At 42.5% G+C, this 13,983-nt stretch overlaps 1 protein-coding gene across 2 annotated transcripts in view; it reads left to right on the top strand.

Annotated features, from left to right (window-relative positions):
• The first annotated feature begins 4,604 nt into the window (after window positions 1-4,604).
• The window catches only part of Mettl9 (methyltransferase like 9), a 47,182-nt gene continuing 37,803 nt past the window's right edge, over window positions 4,605-13,983 (top strand). For both annotated transcript variants that reach the window (XM_032892752.1, XM_032892751.1), the window contains exon 1: window positions 4,605-4,948. In XM_032892752.1, the coding sequence (XP_032748643.1) occupies window positions 4,784-4,948 (165 nt within the window). In that variant the 5' untranslated portion in view covers window positions 4,605-4,783. The remainder of the gene's footprint in view (window positions 4,949-13,983) is intronic.

Below are 13,983 nucleotides of genomic sequence, written 5' to 3'. Positions count from 1 at the left end.
AGTGAACCAACACATTCACGTAGTTAGCAGAGTAGCGAGGCAGAGCAAACCAAACTAGTGCTCAGTGCTAGTCTCCCACTGGCAGTAGGGTCATATTTATACTCCTTCATCATGGGTCCTTTTATGTGTCTGCTCTGGAAAAACATCCTTTCACCTGTGTCTGCTTCAGGAAAACATTCTTTCACATGTCTGCTTTAGCAAGGCATCCTTTTACCTGTGTGCCCCAGCAAAACAGCATTTGACATAACTGACTTTCTGAAGAAACTAGAAATTTCCACTTCACCGTAGGGAGATAATGCAGACCATAACTGGGTGGTGGTGGTAAACCTTTAATTCCAGCACTCTGGAAGCAGAGGCAGGTAGATCTCTGAATTCTAGCACAGCCTGGTCTACACAGTGAATTCCAGGTCAGTCAGAGCTATACAGAGAAACACTGTCTTGAAAGACAAAAATGAAGGGCTGGGGATTTAGCTCAGTGGTAGAGCGCTTACCTAGGAAGCGCAAGGCCCTGGGTTCGGTCCCCAGCTCCGAAAAAAAGAAAAAAAAAGAAAAAAAAAAAAAAAAAAAAAAAAAAAAAACAAAAAACCCCCAAAAAAAACCAAAAATGAAACAAAAGTTCTGAAAATAAGAAATAATTTATTTTTTTATTCATTTATTATATATAAGTACACTGTAGCTGTCTTCAGATACACCAGAAGAGGGCATCAGATCTCTTTACAGATGGTTGTGAGCCACCACGTGGTTGCTGGGAATTGAACTCAGGACCTCTGGAAGAACAGTCGGGGCTCTTAACCACTGAGCCATCTCTCCAGCCCCCAAGAAATAATTTATAATCTTAGTTTTTAGAGACACTTAAAACCATGTGCTTTTGGGTTTTTTTTTTTTTTTTTGTTTTTTTTGTTTTGTTTTGTTTTTTTTATTTATTTTTTTTTTGAGACAGGGTCTGTCTCATTTAATTTAATATGTTGGGCCAAGAATACCTTTTTCTGAAGGTGTACCAAATATTATTAAGAAGCTTATTAAACAGGCTGGAGAGATGGCTCAGTGGCTAAGAGCACTGACTGCTCTTCCAGAGGTTCTGAGTTCAATTCCCAGCAACCACATGGTGGCTCACAACCATCTGTAATGGGAATCCTATGCCCTCTCTGGTATGTCTGAAGACAGTGACAGTGTAATCACATACATAAAATAAATAAATCTTTAAAAAGAAGCCGCTTAAAAATATTTGGATTGGAGAAATGGCTCTGTGGATATAGTGACCCTCTGCTCAAGATGAGGACTTGAATTTAGCGTCTCTACATTGGTGGTATGCTAGAGAATGTATGTAACCCTACTCTCTCTCTCTCTCTCTCTCTCTCAGCCTCTCTCTCTCTCTCTTTCTGCGTGTGTGTGTGTATGTTTGGTTGTTTTTTGTTTTATTTGTTTGTTTTGTTGTTGGGTTCAGTGACAGACCCTGTCTTTAAAAACGAAGTTGGAGAGTTGGAGAATGACAGGGGAATGTGGCCATTCTTTTGGCTACTTTGTGAGTTCTACCCTCTCAACTTCCTAACACTAGATATGGAAGAAGAAAGGAGAGAGGGAAAGGGATGATGCTATCATTAGACTACTTCCTGCTGATTAAGGACATCAAGTTCCTTGGGGCAGGTTTGAGCTTTGCAGTCAGAATATTTAATTTCTTCAATTGTTGTTGTTTCTTCTTTGTGTCTGGCTAATTATCAAACTGCAGCCAACAGCAACCAACCCAATGATGTACCTACTAGGGCCCTAGTATTTATATACCCTCTGAAGAGTCCTCAGAATTCCAAATGTCACACAGTCGCAGAAAGTATCTGCAGCTGGCAAAACCATGCCCCAGCTAGAGCACGAGGCAAATCACAGCTGCTGACAATCTGAAGCAGTCCCATATCCCACACATGGGTTTAAAACAAAACATATTACCATAATATTTGTGTTTTTTTATAGAAACCAAAATTCTCACTACTGGGGAAGACACCCAAAGTCAACCTGACTTTCACATGTATATACACATGCGCCCACATGCATGTGTATGTACATACAAAAATTGGAGAAAACATTCAATTATAGGAGTCCTTTCAGACTATTAGCTCCAAAAGGAGGCTACAATAGTTTTAAGTCTTCTGCAAATCCACATCTCTCCTTATCTATCTATCTATCTATCTATCTATCTATCTATCTATCTATCTATCCATCCATCCATCCATCCATCCATCCATCCATCCATCCATCCATCCATTGCTGCTACTTTCTGTGGTTTTTCTTCACATTGTACTTTGAAATTGAAAAGCAAACATGAAGTTAGGAGTGGCAGCACATTCCTGTGATATCTGTATTTGTGAGGCATAGTCAGGATGATTGTGAGTTCAAGGCCAGCTTAGCCTGTATAACAAGGCCCGATGAAAAGGAAAGAAGGGTTAAAGAGAGAGGATGAAGGGGAGGGGGAGGTAAGGGAAGAGTTGGGGGAAGTTGCTTAAGAAACAAGCTGCTTGCCTGGGTATTTGTAAAGTAACCGAGCCACAATTTCTGGTAATAGAACAGAAACCCAGGCAAGACACCCGAAGTCAGCAGGCACAAGACAGCAGGTATGTGACTCTTGAGTGCCACTGCCTACACTTCAAAACCACATTGGAAAGGATATTGGCACACAGTTGGCTTTCTGTATTAGGGGTGCCTCTTGCTGTTCCCATCATGGATAACTGAGGTTTTAATGTACAGTAGTGACATGGTAAGAGGGGGCTGTCCCAGAGGGCAATCTGAACTTCTGCTTGGTATATTTACTCTTGCAGCTTTCCTTCCTCCTGATTTGTAATTCAGGAGGCTGAGAGGAGAGACGACAAGGCTTCTTGGATGGATCAAGCAGCCAGAAGCTGGGATGCCACCCTCTTTAAGAAGGTTTGCTATCGAATTTGCTTTTAATTTGCTTATGCTGTGCTTTCATTTCCTCCTGTGCTCCCTAAATGTAAATCACACAAATAGTTTGTGATTGTAGTGTAGTTTGAATGTGAGGGTAATTTACTTTTTCCTAGGTGAGCTGCTCAGGCATAAAGCAAAATTTGGTAGGCTTTTTAACTGTCAGTTGACCTCAAATTCTTTGCTTCTTGTTTAGAGGACACATTTTGAGGTCTTGGAGGTGTGGTTAAGCAAGCTTAATGTACAGTTAAGGCACAGTTCTCTGTATTCTTTGTCTTTAGTAATGAAGTGTGCCTGGTTATGCACTCTTGTTGCTTTGCATCTCCTCTACCTAAAAAAGATGAGGACTCTGATTTGGTACAGAAGAACTTTATTGGAGCTCAAAGAGGTGACATAATACAGTCATTTGCACTCACTATTATAGCTTCTTTTATGTATGTTGAACCAGTACTTCTGGAAAGTTGAGCATAATTTACTAAGGTTTAGTCTTTGGTTTTATTCCTAACAGGGAGATGTCAGGGAATATACCAGAATGAGAGAATATAAAGTATTTTGTTATACTCTATGCACATTAGGTAATAAAATATTCTTAATATGGAAAGAAGGCAGAGATTCTTTAACACCTAAAGAGTTTGTGGTAAGGGGTGACATTTCTCATCTCTGGGAGACTATTTCATAAATGGAAATCTCATTAATGTAGTGTGATGAAATTAATATAAAGATGAATTTGTTTTATACTAAAGAATGTACAGAATCTCTGGTGCTGTCAAGTGAAAATCGTGTTTTTCCAAACCTAGGAAGATGTGAGTAGCTGGGCTAGGAAATATGTTACTCTCTAGTTGTAACTTAGTAACAACAGGAAGTTGAGACACAGGAACCCTCAGTTTAGAAACATTGGGCTTCTTCCTGCTATAAATGATCTAAGAAACATCTGGCTACATCTCCCCAGACTGAGTGCCTGGCCCAACTTCTGTCAACTCAAGGAAACAAGGAAAGTTGTGGCCTTTGTTGTCGAAAAGGTGTTATTTTCCATCACATTTCACTGAGTGCTCCAGCAGCATCAGCTTCCAACAAAGCAGAGCTTCCATTCATGAGGGCTTCATGTGCTGTGACAGCAGCTCCTCAGGCTTGGGAATGCTGGGGCTGGGAGTAGCAGTGAGGTCCTTTTCCCCTAGATTCTCCGCTACCGGGTGGTTTTTTGAGTTGGGAGTCAGGTTCGCTGACCCCAGACAGAATTATTAAATAGACATGACTGTAGCAAGAAGGGCAGCGCTGGTCTGTCGAATTAAGCTGGGTCTGAGTGTATCACGACTCGGGAAAGGGATGAGGTCCCTTCGTCCTCGAGTCAGTGTGAACATTTAGGTCAAAGGTGTAGTCGAGGGGCCCATTGGGTAGTTATTACTAAGGCAAGGAAAGACCGGAAGTCCTGCAGGCACTCCTCGGAGCGGCAAGAGTCCAGTAACCCCTGTAAGAAGTCTCCCCCAATCTTCCGCCATTATGAGTCCAGGCGGCGCCACGGAGAACGTATACGCCCTTTCTTCCACCTCCTGGGCCTCCCCGTCTCCGCTCATTGGGCAGGGAGAACGCCCCTCCTGCATTTGTACGTGCACCGGGTGGAAACCGGAGCTGGAGTCCTTGGCGTTCCGGGTCGGGAAGGGCCGCGGGGGACGTGAGAAGGCCGTGCGCCTGCCGCTCCTCCCACCCCCCGCCTCGGCCCCGAAGGGGGCTGCCCGGGCGACTTGGCGGCGATGGCTCGAGCTCCGGCGGCGACGACGGTGGCCGGAGGCGGCGGCTCCTCCTCCTCCTCCTGGGCTTGGGCCCGGCGGTGATCCGAGCTGGCGGCCGCGGCCCCCCGATGAGACTGTTGGCGGGCTGGCTGTGCCTGAGCCTGGCGTCCGTGTGGCTGGCGCGGAGGATGTGGACGCTGCGGAGCCCGCTCTCCCGCTCTCTGTACGTGAACATGACTAGCGGCCCTGGCGGGCCAGCAGCGGCCACGGGCGGCGGGAAGGACACGCACCAGGTACTGGGCCGCGGCCCTGCGGAGCGGGGGCGTGGCGCTCGGCCTTCCCGCGCTCGGCCGGGCCATTGTGCGGGGCGGCGCTCGCGGGCCTCGGCCCCGGCCTCTCACAAACTTTTCCGGGCCCGGGCGCTGGCCCCGCGGCGCCTTTTGTTTGGCGGCGCGGGCGGGGGACAGCCTTTGCTGCCTGGCTCCCCAGGCCCCAGCGTGGGCGCCCGGGAGCCCCGCATTGTTCCAGGACGTCCGCTGCGTCCTCGCCGGGCGTCCGCGTCTGGCCTCCGGACCCGAGCAACTTTGGGGTGGGCCACACAACTGGCTCAGGGGCCTGAGCAGAAAACCGCCCCAGCCTTCCTCTCCCTCAGAGGAACAAAACCGAAAGCCGGTCTCTTTTTGTCTAGCCGACTCTCTGGATATACAAAGGGTTATAAAGACATTTAACTGGGCCTCGTGAACATTTCGACTGACATTTCCCCGAAGCACTTAAAAAATGTGTTTGACAGGTCTGGGCTCCCAGCCTAGGAACCCTCCTCCCCCTCTGCCTATGAGACGTGTCCTTTAAACTTGGGTTTAGTTAGCTGACCAGAAAGGTTGGAATGAGGAGCAAGATGATGCAAGCTTTAGAGGGAGAGGTTTTTACAATCTGAACTTTACAGCTGTGAATTCCTGTAGTTATGGATTGTGAGCCGTGGTGGGGTGCGGGGGAGGGGGTTCTACCAGTTGGATGGGTTTGGATGGTCTTTTCCTTAGCTATTTCTACCACTTAAAGAAACATACATGGGTCAGCTGTTGAATTAAGAGGGAGATATTTGACTGTAAGTAGTTTGTGGTTAACCTTGCAGAAGAGAAGAAGCCTTTGAATTTAGACAAACTTTGGGCTTCTAAAAGCCCGAGTTTAGTACATCTTGCTTTTACAGAGAGATGTAAGGAATTATTCCTCGTGTCATTTGAACCTCACCTTTTTATGTATAAAAGTAGCATTATGGTTTTATTTGCTAAGTACTGGGTTGTGTTGTTTTTTTATGATGTTGGGATGGAACTCAGGTCCTGGAAACTTGATCAATACTCAGACCTCATTTTCTATTTTGGAAGGAATCCTAGATTTACATTATTTTAAATTCCCTAGTGACCGTGGTGTTTTAGATGACCATTTATGTGGTTCTGTTGGGAGTGCATATAAACTTAGTATACAATCTTAAATTGTATAACCATGCTTTTTGCCACGGACTATTTTATGCTGGCTCAGTGCCATAGAGACAGCTCTGAAGTACTACACTGGTAATTATACAGGATCAGGTGCCTCATGCCCATGTGGTACAAGGACTTGGAAATGCTGTGTTTAACATGGAGTGGATAGAAAAAAAGGATTATTCCCTGTGAGGAATTATGGTTGGGTCTCCCAGTTGTTGGTATTTATGATAACACTTGTGATTACTGCAGTGGCTTGATTTAAGTGCTCATAAACATTGTGCTTATGGAATGGCTCAGTAGTTAAGAGAATGTGCTGTTCAATTTTCAGTACCTACATCAGACAGCTCACAACTCTTAACTCCAGCTCCTGCAGGATTGGCAATCTCTGGACCTCTTTAGCACATGAGCGTGTGCACGTGGACACACACAATATTTTTTTTAAAAAAACTTTTAAAATTGAACTTATTTTAAAAACTGAAAAATTAGTTACTGTAGAGCCCAGGAGAACTGATGGCAGTGAACACAATCTCAGTGTTTCCCAGTAGAGGGCATTTTCTAACTGCATACATTTGTTTATTTCTGTGGTGTTGAGGATCAAACTCAGGACTTGTACATGCTAGACAAGTACTGTACCACTGAGCCACATCCATAGTCAGTCAGTCAGTCTGTAATTTTGAAACAGGGCCATGTAGCTCTGGCTGGCCTAGTACTTCTATGTAGTCCAGGCTGACTTTGAACTCAAAGCAATTTCTGTCTCAGTTTCCAGAATGCTAGAATTACAGGTGTTCCATGATCATGTCTGGCTGCTCTTTGACTGTTTATTTTGTTTGTTTTTCTAGATAGGGTTTCTCTGTGTGGCTCTGGGTATCCTGGAACTCAATTAGTAGATGAGGCTGATACTGAACTCAGAGATCTGCCTACCTCTGCCTCTTGTGTGCTAGGATTAAAGGCACCCACCACCTGGCTACCCTTAGTTTTTTGAGACAGGGACTGTGTAGCTCAGGATGACATCAGAATAATCCTTTTGCCTTGGCCTTCTGAGTACTGGGATTATTTTAAGTGTGCATCATTATACTCTGCCAGACATTATTTTTGAGGTGAATACATTTGTTAGGAAAATGTCTGTGAGTAAAGAGGAAAATGACCAGGACGAAAGTGCGTGCCTAGAAGCCACCATGAACTAACGCAGAGTGGGAGGATGTCCTTTCTGCACCCCAGCAGAGCATATGGTTTATTTCTCTTATATTCCAGAATCCTGGTTTGCTACATAACTTTCTTGCTTGTGAAGTAGCTTTAATGGCTTCCCCTCTTCAAATTAATAGTTTTATAGAAGTTTTCTGGTGTTCATTTGGGTGTGTGGGTTCCAAGGCCAGCAGCATCTGGTTCTGTTGGAGTTTCATGAAAGAAGAATTATGGGCTACCCCATACTCAGCACAGGTTTCCTTGGAGTGTCTTGGGAAGGACTTAGGCTGCAGGGTTTTGGTAATGTTAGTCATTAAACATTGCTGTGGAGTAGTTAGAGCTAGAGATCAAGGCTCAAGGTAAACAAGGGCTTAACTTGAAGACTCAGTACCTCGGTCCAGTGTACGAACTTCAGAACTGAGTTAGGCTTTACCTTGTAAGGAGCAAGGGCTCCTTTGGAGAAGGGGCATGACCAGACTAGTCTCACTGACTTAAGTGGCCTGTGAATTAAGAATAGTCTCATGTTTTTAAATGGTTAACAGTGGAAAATAGTATTTTGTAACATGAGAATTTCACATATGAAATTCAAGTGTCAGAGTTTTTGTTGAAACAGCCACCACATTGGTTCAGCTATGGTCTGTACCCCTGAGTGTGTGTGTGCAGGGTGAAGACACAGAGTTGAGTAATCAATGAGCAACAGTATCTTCTCTGCCCTTTTAAAAGTATATAGCTTTAAAAATCTGTTTATTCTTCCCAAGAGAAAATTCCTGGCTTCACTGGTCACCTGTACAATTCTCAGTCACAGGATGGGAGGATGGACTCTGGGGGGAAAGAGAGAGTAGCAAGAGCTAGATGTCACTTGTCATTGTCAACCCACAGAACATAAAAAAGAGAACAACACAAAAGCTTTGGATGAAGTGCTTTGAGTGCATTCTACCCAGTGCTTGCAGCTAAGGAGCTATTATGGAGCTATTGAAACTTGAAAGGCTCCTCAAGGCCCCAGTTACTAGATACTTGGTAATAACAGTCATCCACAGCCTCTCAATTGACGGATCGAAAGGTTGTTGTAAAACGTATTGGCACCAAACCGTTGCAGTTTCCTCAGGTGAAAAATTTCAAATTGTTTTTCCACATATGGCATTTAATATCTGGAATTATTTAGAGGTCACTTAAAATTGCAAGTTACATATATACCTGGTATTTATATAAGCTTAGAATTGCTGTGCCAGCCTCTACAATGAATTCAAGGTAGAATTGGAATATATATATATATATTTTTTTTTCTTCTAAATAAAAAAAAAATAAATGTCACAGCCAGAGTCAAAAGGACCGACTGAGTTTCCTGTCTCTTTGTTCCTCATTTACCTTGTGAGATTGGCAGAAGTCAAGTATGAGTTAACTAAGTTTCAGGGTACCAGCCAGCTAGGCAGACAGACTGTGATGGATTGGTGTCTCTCTCTGCCTTCTAGTCTGGAAGCCTTTTCAACCGAATACTAAAGACTCTGGAGAAAGTTTCTTTCTTCTTTATACCCTGTGCAGATGAACACTAAGATTACTTCCTTCCTTGAATGTGTTGCTCCTTGAAAGTGGTCTGGAGGACCCTGTAATCTTTACTAAAAGGATTGGTGCTTGGCCCATCAGAAGTTTTGTTAAAGTCTTAGGATTATAAAATACTAACCATGAGCTAATATTTGGAATGAAGACTGCCAATTATATATTTATTAAGTTAAAACTAAAACAACTTGTTTTAATCTGTATAAATGGTTCTCCACTATGAATAGGAGGACACCTTTCATTGTGTGGATTGTTACTGAAATCTAAGGTTTATGCTGCTGGATGCTGCATATTGATAGAAGGACACAGATTTATTTACACATTTTGCCCAGTGCTGGAGAGAGGGAAATTCTCAGTCTTGTCTTGCCAAGTGTTGTAATTTATAGAAAAGCTGCACCAAAAGCCTGGAATCCATTATGTGAATTGAAATATGGGCCTAAATTACCAGAATTGGGTGCTAAGTCTTTCTCCTCCTGATGCATGGGCCAGGGCTTTGTTTGGGGGCTAGCTTTCTTCACTCATTGTTGATATATTTTGGAGGATTCCTAATTCCTAAGGCTCCATTACATATCTCAAGTAAAGAGATACTGACTTGTTACAGTTTTCTAGAAAAGTGGTAAGTGGTTTGTGGCTTTACTCCTGAGCTTTCTTTAGGTAAAAACCAACCAAACCATGCAGTCATGACATTTGATTGGATTGCACTGTAGAATCTGGGAAGGAAAGTTTTGAGTATTTACCTTCATGGGTATTTTTTTTTTTTCTTTTTTTTGGAGCTGGGGACTGAACCCAGGGCCTTGCGCTAGCTAGGCAAGCGCTCTACCGCTGAGCTAAATCCCCAACCCCCTTCATGGGCATTTTTAAACCACCTCTTTAATTGGAAAGATTGTGTTTAGTCATTACATTTATGCCACCCCTCTCCTTTTTTTGAGAATGACTTGGGTGCCCAGACTGGTAGTGTAGCCTGTTCTTGAACTTTTCTTGTTTTGTTTTTCAGATCATTCTGTTGTTAACTCCAGGGCAAACCACAACATTTTCCCCTTTTTGTCCAGTTAAAAGGTCTTTTCACTTATATATGAATTGAGAACAATCATTACCATTCTACAATTTATAAAACATACGATACACTCAACACCCAGTCCATCAATTTTGTCCATTACCTAAAGCACCATGTCACCTATCCTAAAAGACTATAATTCTATACCTGACTTATATCCTGGTTAGAGATCATATGCCATCTGAAAAACCACCCTTTCAAATTTATCATCTTTCTCAATGCTAAACAGTTGGGTTGTCTACGAGACGACCAGTCTTCAACCATGTCAGAAATCTTTGAACAACCAAATATCTATACACATAGGAAGCCTAACACGGCTTCCAGAACTGAGAGGTTATAGAGACAAATCTCCACTAGCACAGTCCCCTGTTAGCAATATGTGAGCGCAAGTCTTCAGCCTTCTGGCCCAAAATCAACTGACAGACTGTTGAAATGCAGATTTTGAAGGACTGATCACCCCGTCTTGGCAGGGTTTATCAGTCAACTATTCTGCATAATTTGTCCTTTTCTGGACAGTATAGTCTGCAGATGAAACATGCAGTTTTGTCCGGTGGCTGCCTAGCCACAAAGTATTGCCTCACCTGGAGGTAGAAATGTTCAAATTCTTCATTAAATCTGCCACAGGGGAACTGTTAGGAGCAGATATGACTCAATAAAAGATAAATAACTTTAAATCTCAAATTTTGTGGATTTGTGACTTTTTGAAAACCATCCATCTATATAAAGTAATCTGCACTATTGTCTCCATATCCTAAATATTATCTTGAAAGTATTCGCACAAACTCAGAGCCATGAATTTGTTATTTGGCCCTTAGCTCACATGCGTAATCAACTCAGAAGTTTGTAATGACATCATGAGAAGGACTGGGTCTAAACCTTGTACTTTTAAACTGTTTTGACAAATAAATTATATACCAAAGCAAAGATATGATTTTAGCTTAGTTACCAAATGAGATTATGACTGTACAACTCAATCTAGCTAATTCCTCCCTGTTAAATTACAACCAATTTTAAATTCCTCATAAAAACAACTTTAGAATAACCACTTTCAGCCCCCCAGAGTCCAGGGAATTGGGGTGACTACTCCTCTATAACTTCTTCAAACTATACATGGGCATTGAGATATCTTTGGGGGTAGGGGGTAGGAAGAATGAAGCAAATGCTGTAGCAGATGTGTCCTGACTGGACCCAGCTGAAAGTCCTTGAGACCAGGAATCCAGGTAGGCACACTCTGTAAAATACAGCTCTCAAGACAAAAAGTTTAGAATAGAGATATCTTTTGGTTTGATTCTCCTGAATCAATTTTTCAGGTGATCTACCTCTATCAAATCTGATCAGTATGACTCTGTGAGGTTTCCAGAGCCTAATCACACTTTTTAAAAACACAAAGACAAAATCTTTCTCCCAAAATACTGTGTTCCTTAGTCTGTAGCCAGAAAAGCTTGTATCTTGCACTCTCCCTGAGTAATAATATAACCATAAAACTCAAAGTCACACCCATTGTGAAGATTAAACAATTTTTAAAAAAGGAAATAAGCTAAACAATGAGCCTGATAGGCTTTTGTACTCTATGATATCAGGAAATTAACCCAAAATTTCTGTGTAGCCCATGTTAAGAGAATCCAAGCTTCCTGTTGTGGTAAATATCAAAAATAACCATAAACCCTCACTAGCCAGCATCAACGAGCCATATGGCCTTTAGTGAGGTAATTCATAAAACAAACCAAATACCTTCGTCAATTCCAATATCAATAAGCAACATATCAAACCAGCACTTTAGTCTAAAAATGTATCCATCTGTTAGGCTCTCTGCCTGGAGCCACAGATTTTTATTTAACCTTAATACCCTAAATATATATCCATCTGTGAAGCTCTCTACCGGGAGCCACAGATTTTTACCTAACCTTAATAACTTGTAAGTACCTTCTATCAATTCCAATATCAATAAGCAACTTAAAAATCAGGACGTTAGCCCAAAATATATCTGTCTGTTAAGCTCTCTACCCAGAGCCACAGATTTTTCTTTAACCTTAATAACTTCTATAATATATGTCTGCATTCACTCTGCCTGGTGTTACAGACATTTATCACAACTCTCTACTTGGAGGTAGTGACTAATTTTCCCCTAAGTTCTGAACCTTGGATGAAAATCCCTACCTGATTCAGGTAATCTTTTTACTCTTTTCTTTCTGAAAACAAACTTAATCACCTTTTAATAATACCTGTCTTTAAGAAGTAGCTTGCCTAACTAGGATTTCAACCCAAAATTCCCCTGGAGCCCACGTTAAAAGGAATATGAGTATCCTGAAAGACTTTCTAAACAACTTTCTTTAAAAAGCAGCTTTTAATCTCTAACTCTCTGATCTGCCATTACTTATCACACAGCAGGGGACCTACAGCCTGCCAGCCCAGGCTACTTCCCTGTTTCTTTGTTTAAATTCCCACCCTTGAGATATCACATGACTTAACATGGCACTGGCCTCCTCTTACTTAGAAAATAAAAACTTTCAACTCTTAGGATTACTAGTGGATTCTTGCCCATCACATTGGTCCACCATCTATTGTTATAAAAATATAAAAAATAAAAAAAGTATGGTTGCCTTTTACCTCACTAGGTTCAGCAACTCCACGGTGGCCCAGTGTCTCCTGCCACCGCACACTTTCCTACACTCAAATCGTCACATAAAAGAACACACAACACAATGATCTTTGACCCAGTTGGTAAGATATAATTGCCCACCTAAACATACAAAGCCCAGTACCATCTATCCCTTAAGAACATTAATAACAACCTGTAAATACACAGAGCGGAATCTTAACGTCACCTGCCATGGCTTCTCCCCTCTCCCTCCTGTCTCTTCTTTTCTGTTCCAGGCTCCTCCTCTTCCTTTAAACTCTTCTCCCACCCATCCTTCCTTCTCATCCAGTGACAGGCCTCTTTCTATCCTGTTCCTGCCCTCACCTGTATTTTACAAATTCAATGGGGAGAAGGTTCTGAGGAACTCACCTGATTCCTGAGTAGTGATTAGGCAGCTGTCCTTGGGGCAGTGGAATTAGCATCAAAATACAGATAACTCCAGGGCAAACCACAACATCATTCAGCCTTTTCCTTCTGACACGTGAATAGTTATTGTTCATCGGGTACCTTTGAGTTATGATTTTTTTTTTCTTTTCCTTTTTTCGGAGCTGGGGACCGAACCCAGGGCCTTGTACTTGCTAGGCAAGCGCTCTACCACTGAGCTAAATCCCCAACCCCGAGTTATGATTTTTAATTCTTACACAGCTCTTCCTAGGTGGTTCCACTCCCACTTTACAGATTGAAGATCGAGTCTACAAAAGACTCGTGAAAGCAGAGTCAGTTGTTGGGCAGAGTTGGGTTTGAATCCAGCTTTGTCTTAGTCAAAGGCCCAAACATTTTCCATGACTTCATGTAGCTCTTTCTAGATACCATGTGTTCTCTGAAGGCTGTGAGAAAGTGGGCTTTCCTTCGTAATAGAAAACTGCACCCACCCCAGTGGGCCTCTGTGGAGGTACTAAAATTAGGGTAGGGTACGTAAACTAGTCGATGGTTTGTGGCTTGTGTGGTTAGACAGTGGTAGGACCACTACTTGATGTTCTGTCTTTAACCAATCTGACTGCTTTGGTAAAGCTTAAAGCAACAAGACAGGGGCAAGGCTTAAGTCACAGGTCTTAGGGCTTAGTCCTATCAGACCACCACTTGAGAGGCCAGCTGCAAGTTCCAGGTCCCCAGACTGCCATCACCTTTCCTCAGCTTGGCTGAATGTTCAGAGGTTCCTGCAACCCCACCCCCTAGGTTGCATAATTTGCTATAATGATTCCCAGTTGAGGCATAATGGATTGAATTATTGGCTGTGGATGACAGTTTCAATCTTTAGTATTTTTTCTGTTCCTGGGGACACAGAATAGGGCAGAAAGTTCCAGCTTTCTATTCATAACTTTTCTTCCTTCCCACTTTGGAAATCATCTTATCTATAAACAAAATCATTCTTTTTAATTTTAAAAGAGATTTATTTTTATTTTATGTGTATGAGTATCTTGA

Source organism: Rattus rattus, chromosome 2, assembly GCF_011064425.1.
Source record: "Rattus rattus isolate New Zealand chromosome 2, Rrattus_CSIRO_v1, whole genome shotgun sequence".
Taxonomy (NCBI): domain Eukaryota; kingdom Metazoa; phylum Chordata; class Mammalia; order Rodentia; family Muridae; genus Rattus; species Rattus rattus.
Note: the sequence above shows the minus strand (reverse complement) of the source record. Positions and strands in the feature narration are given on the sequence as shown.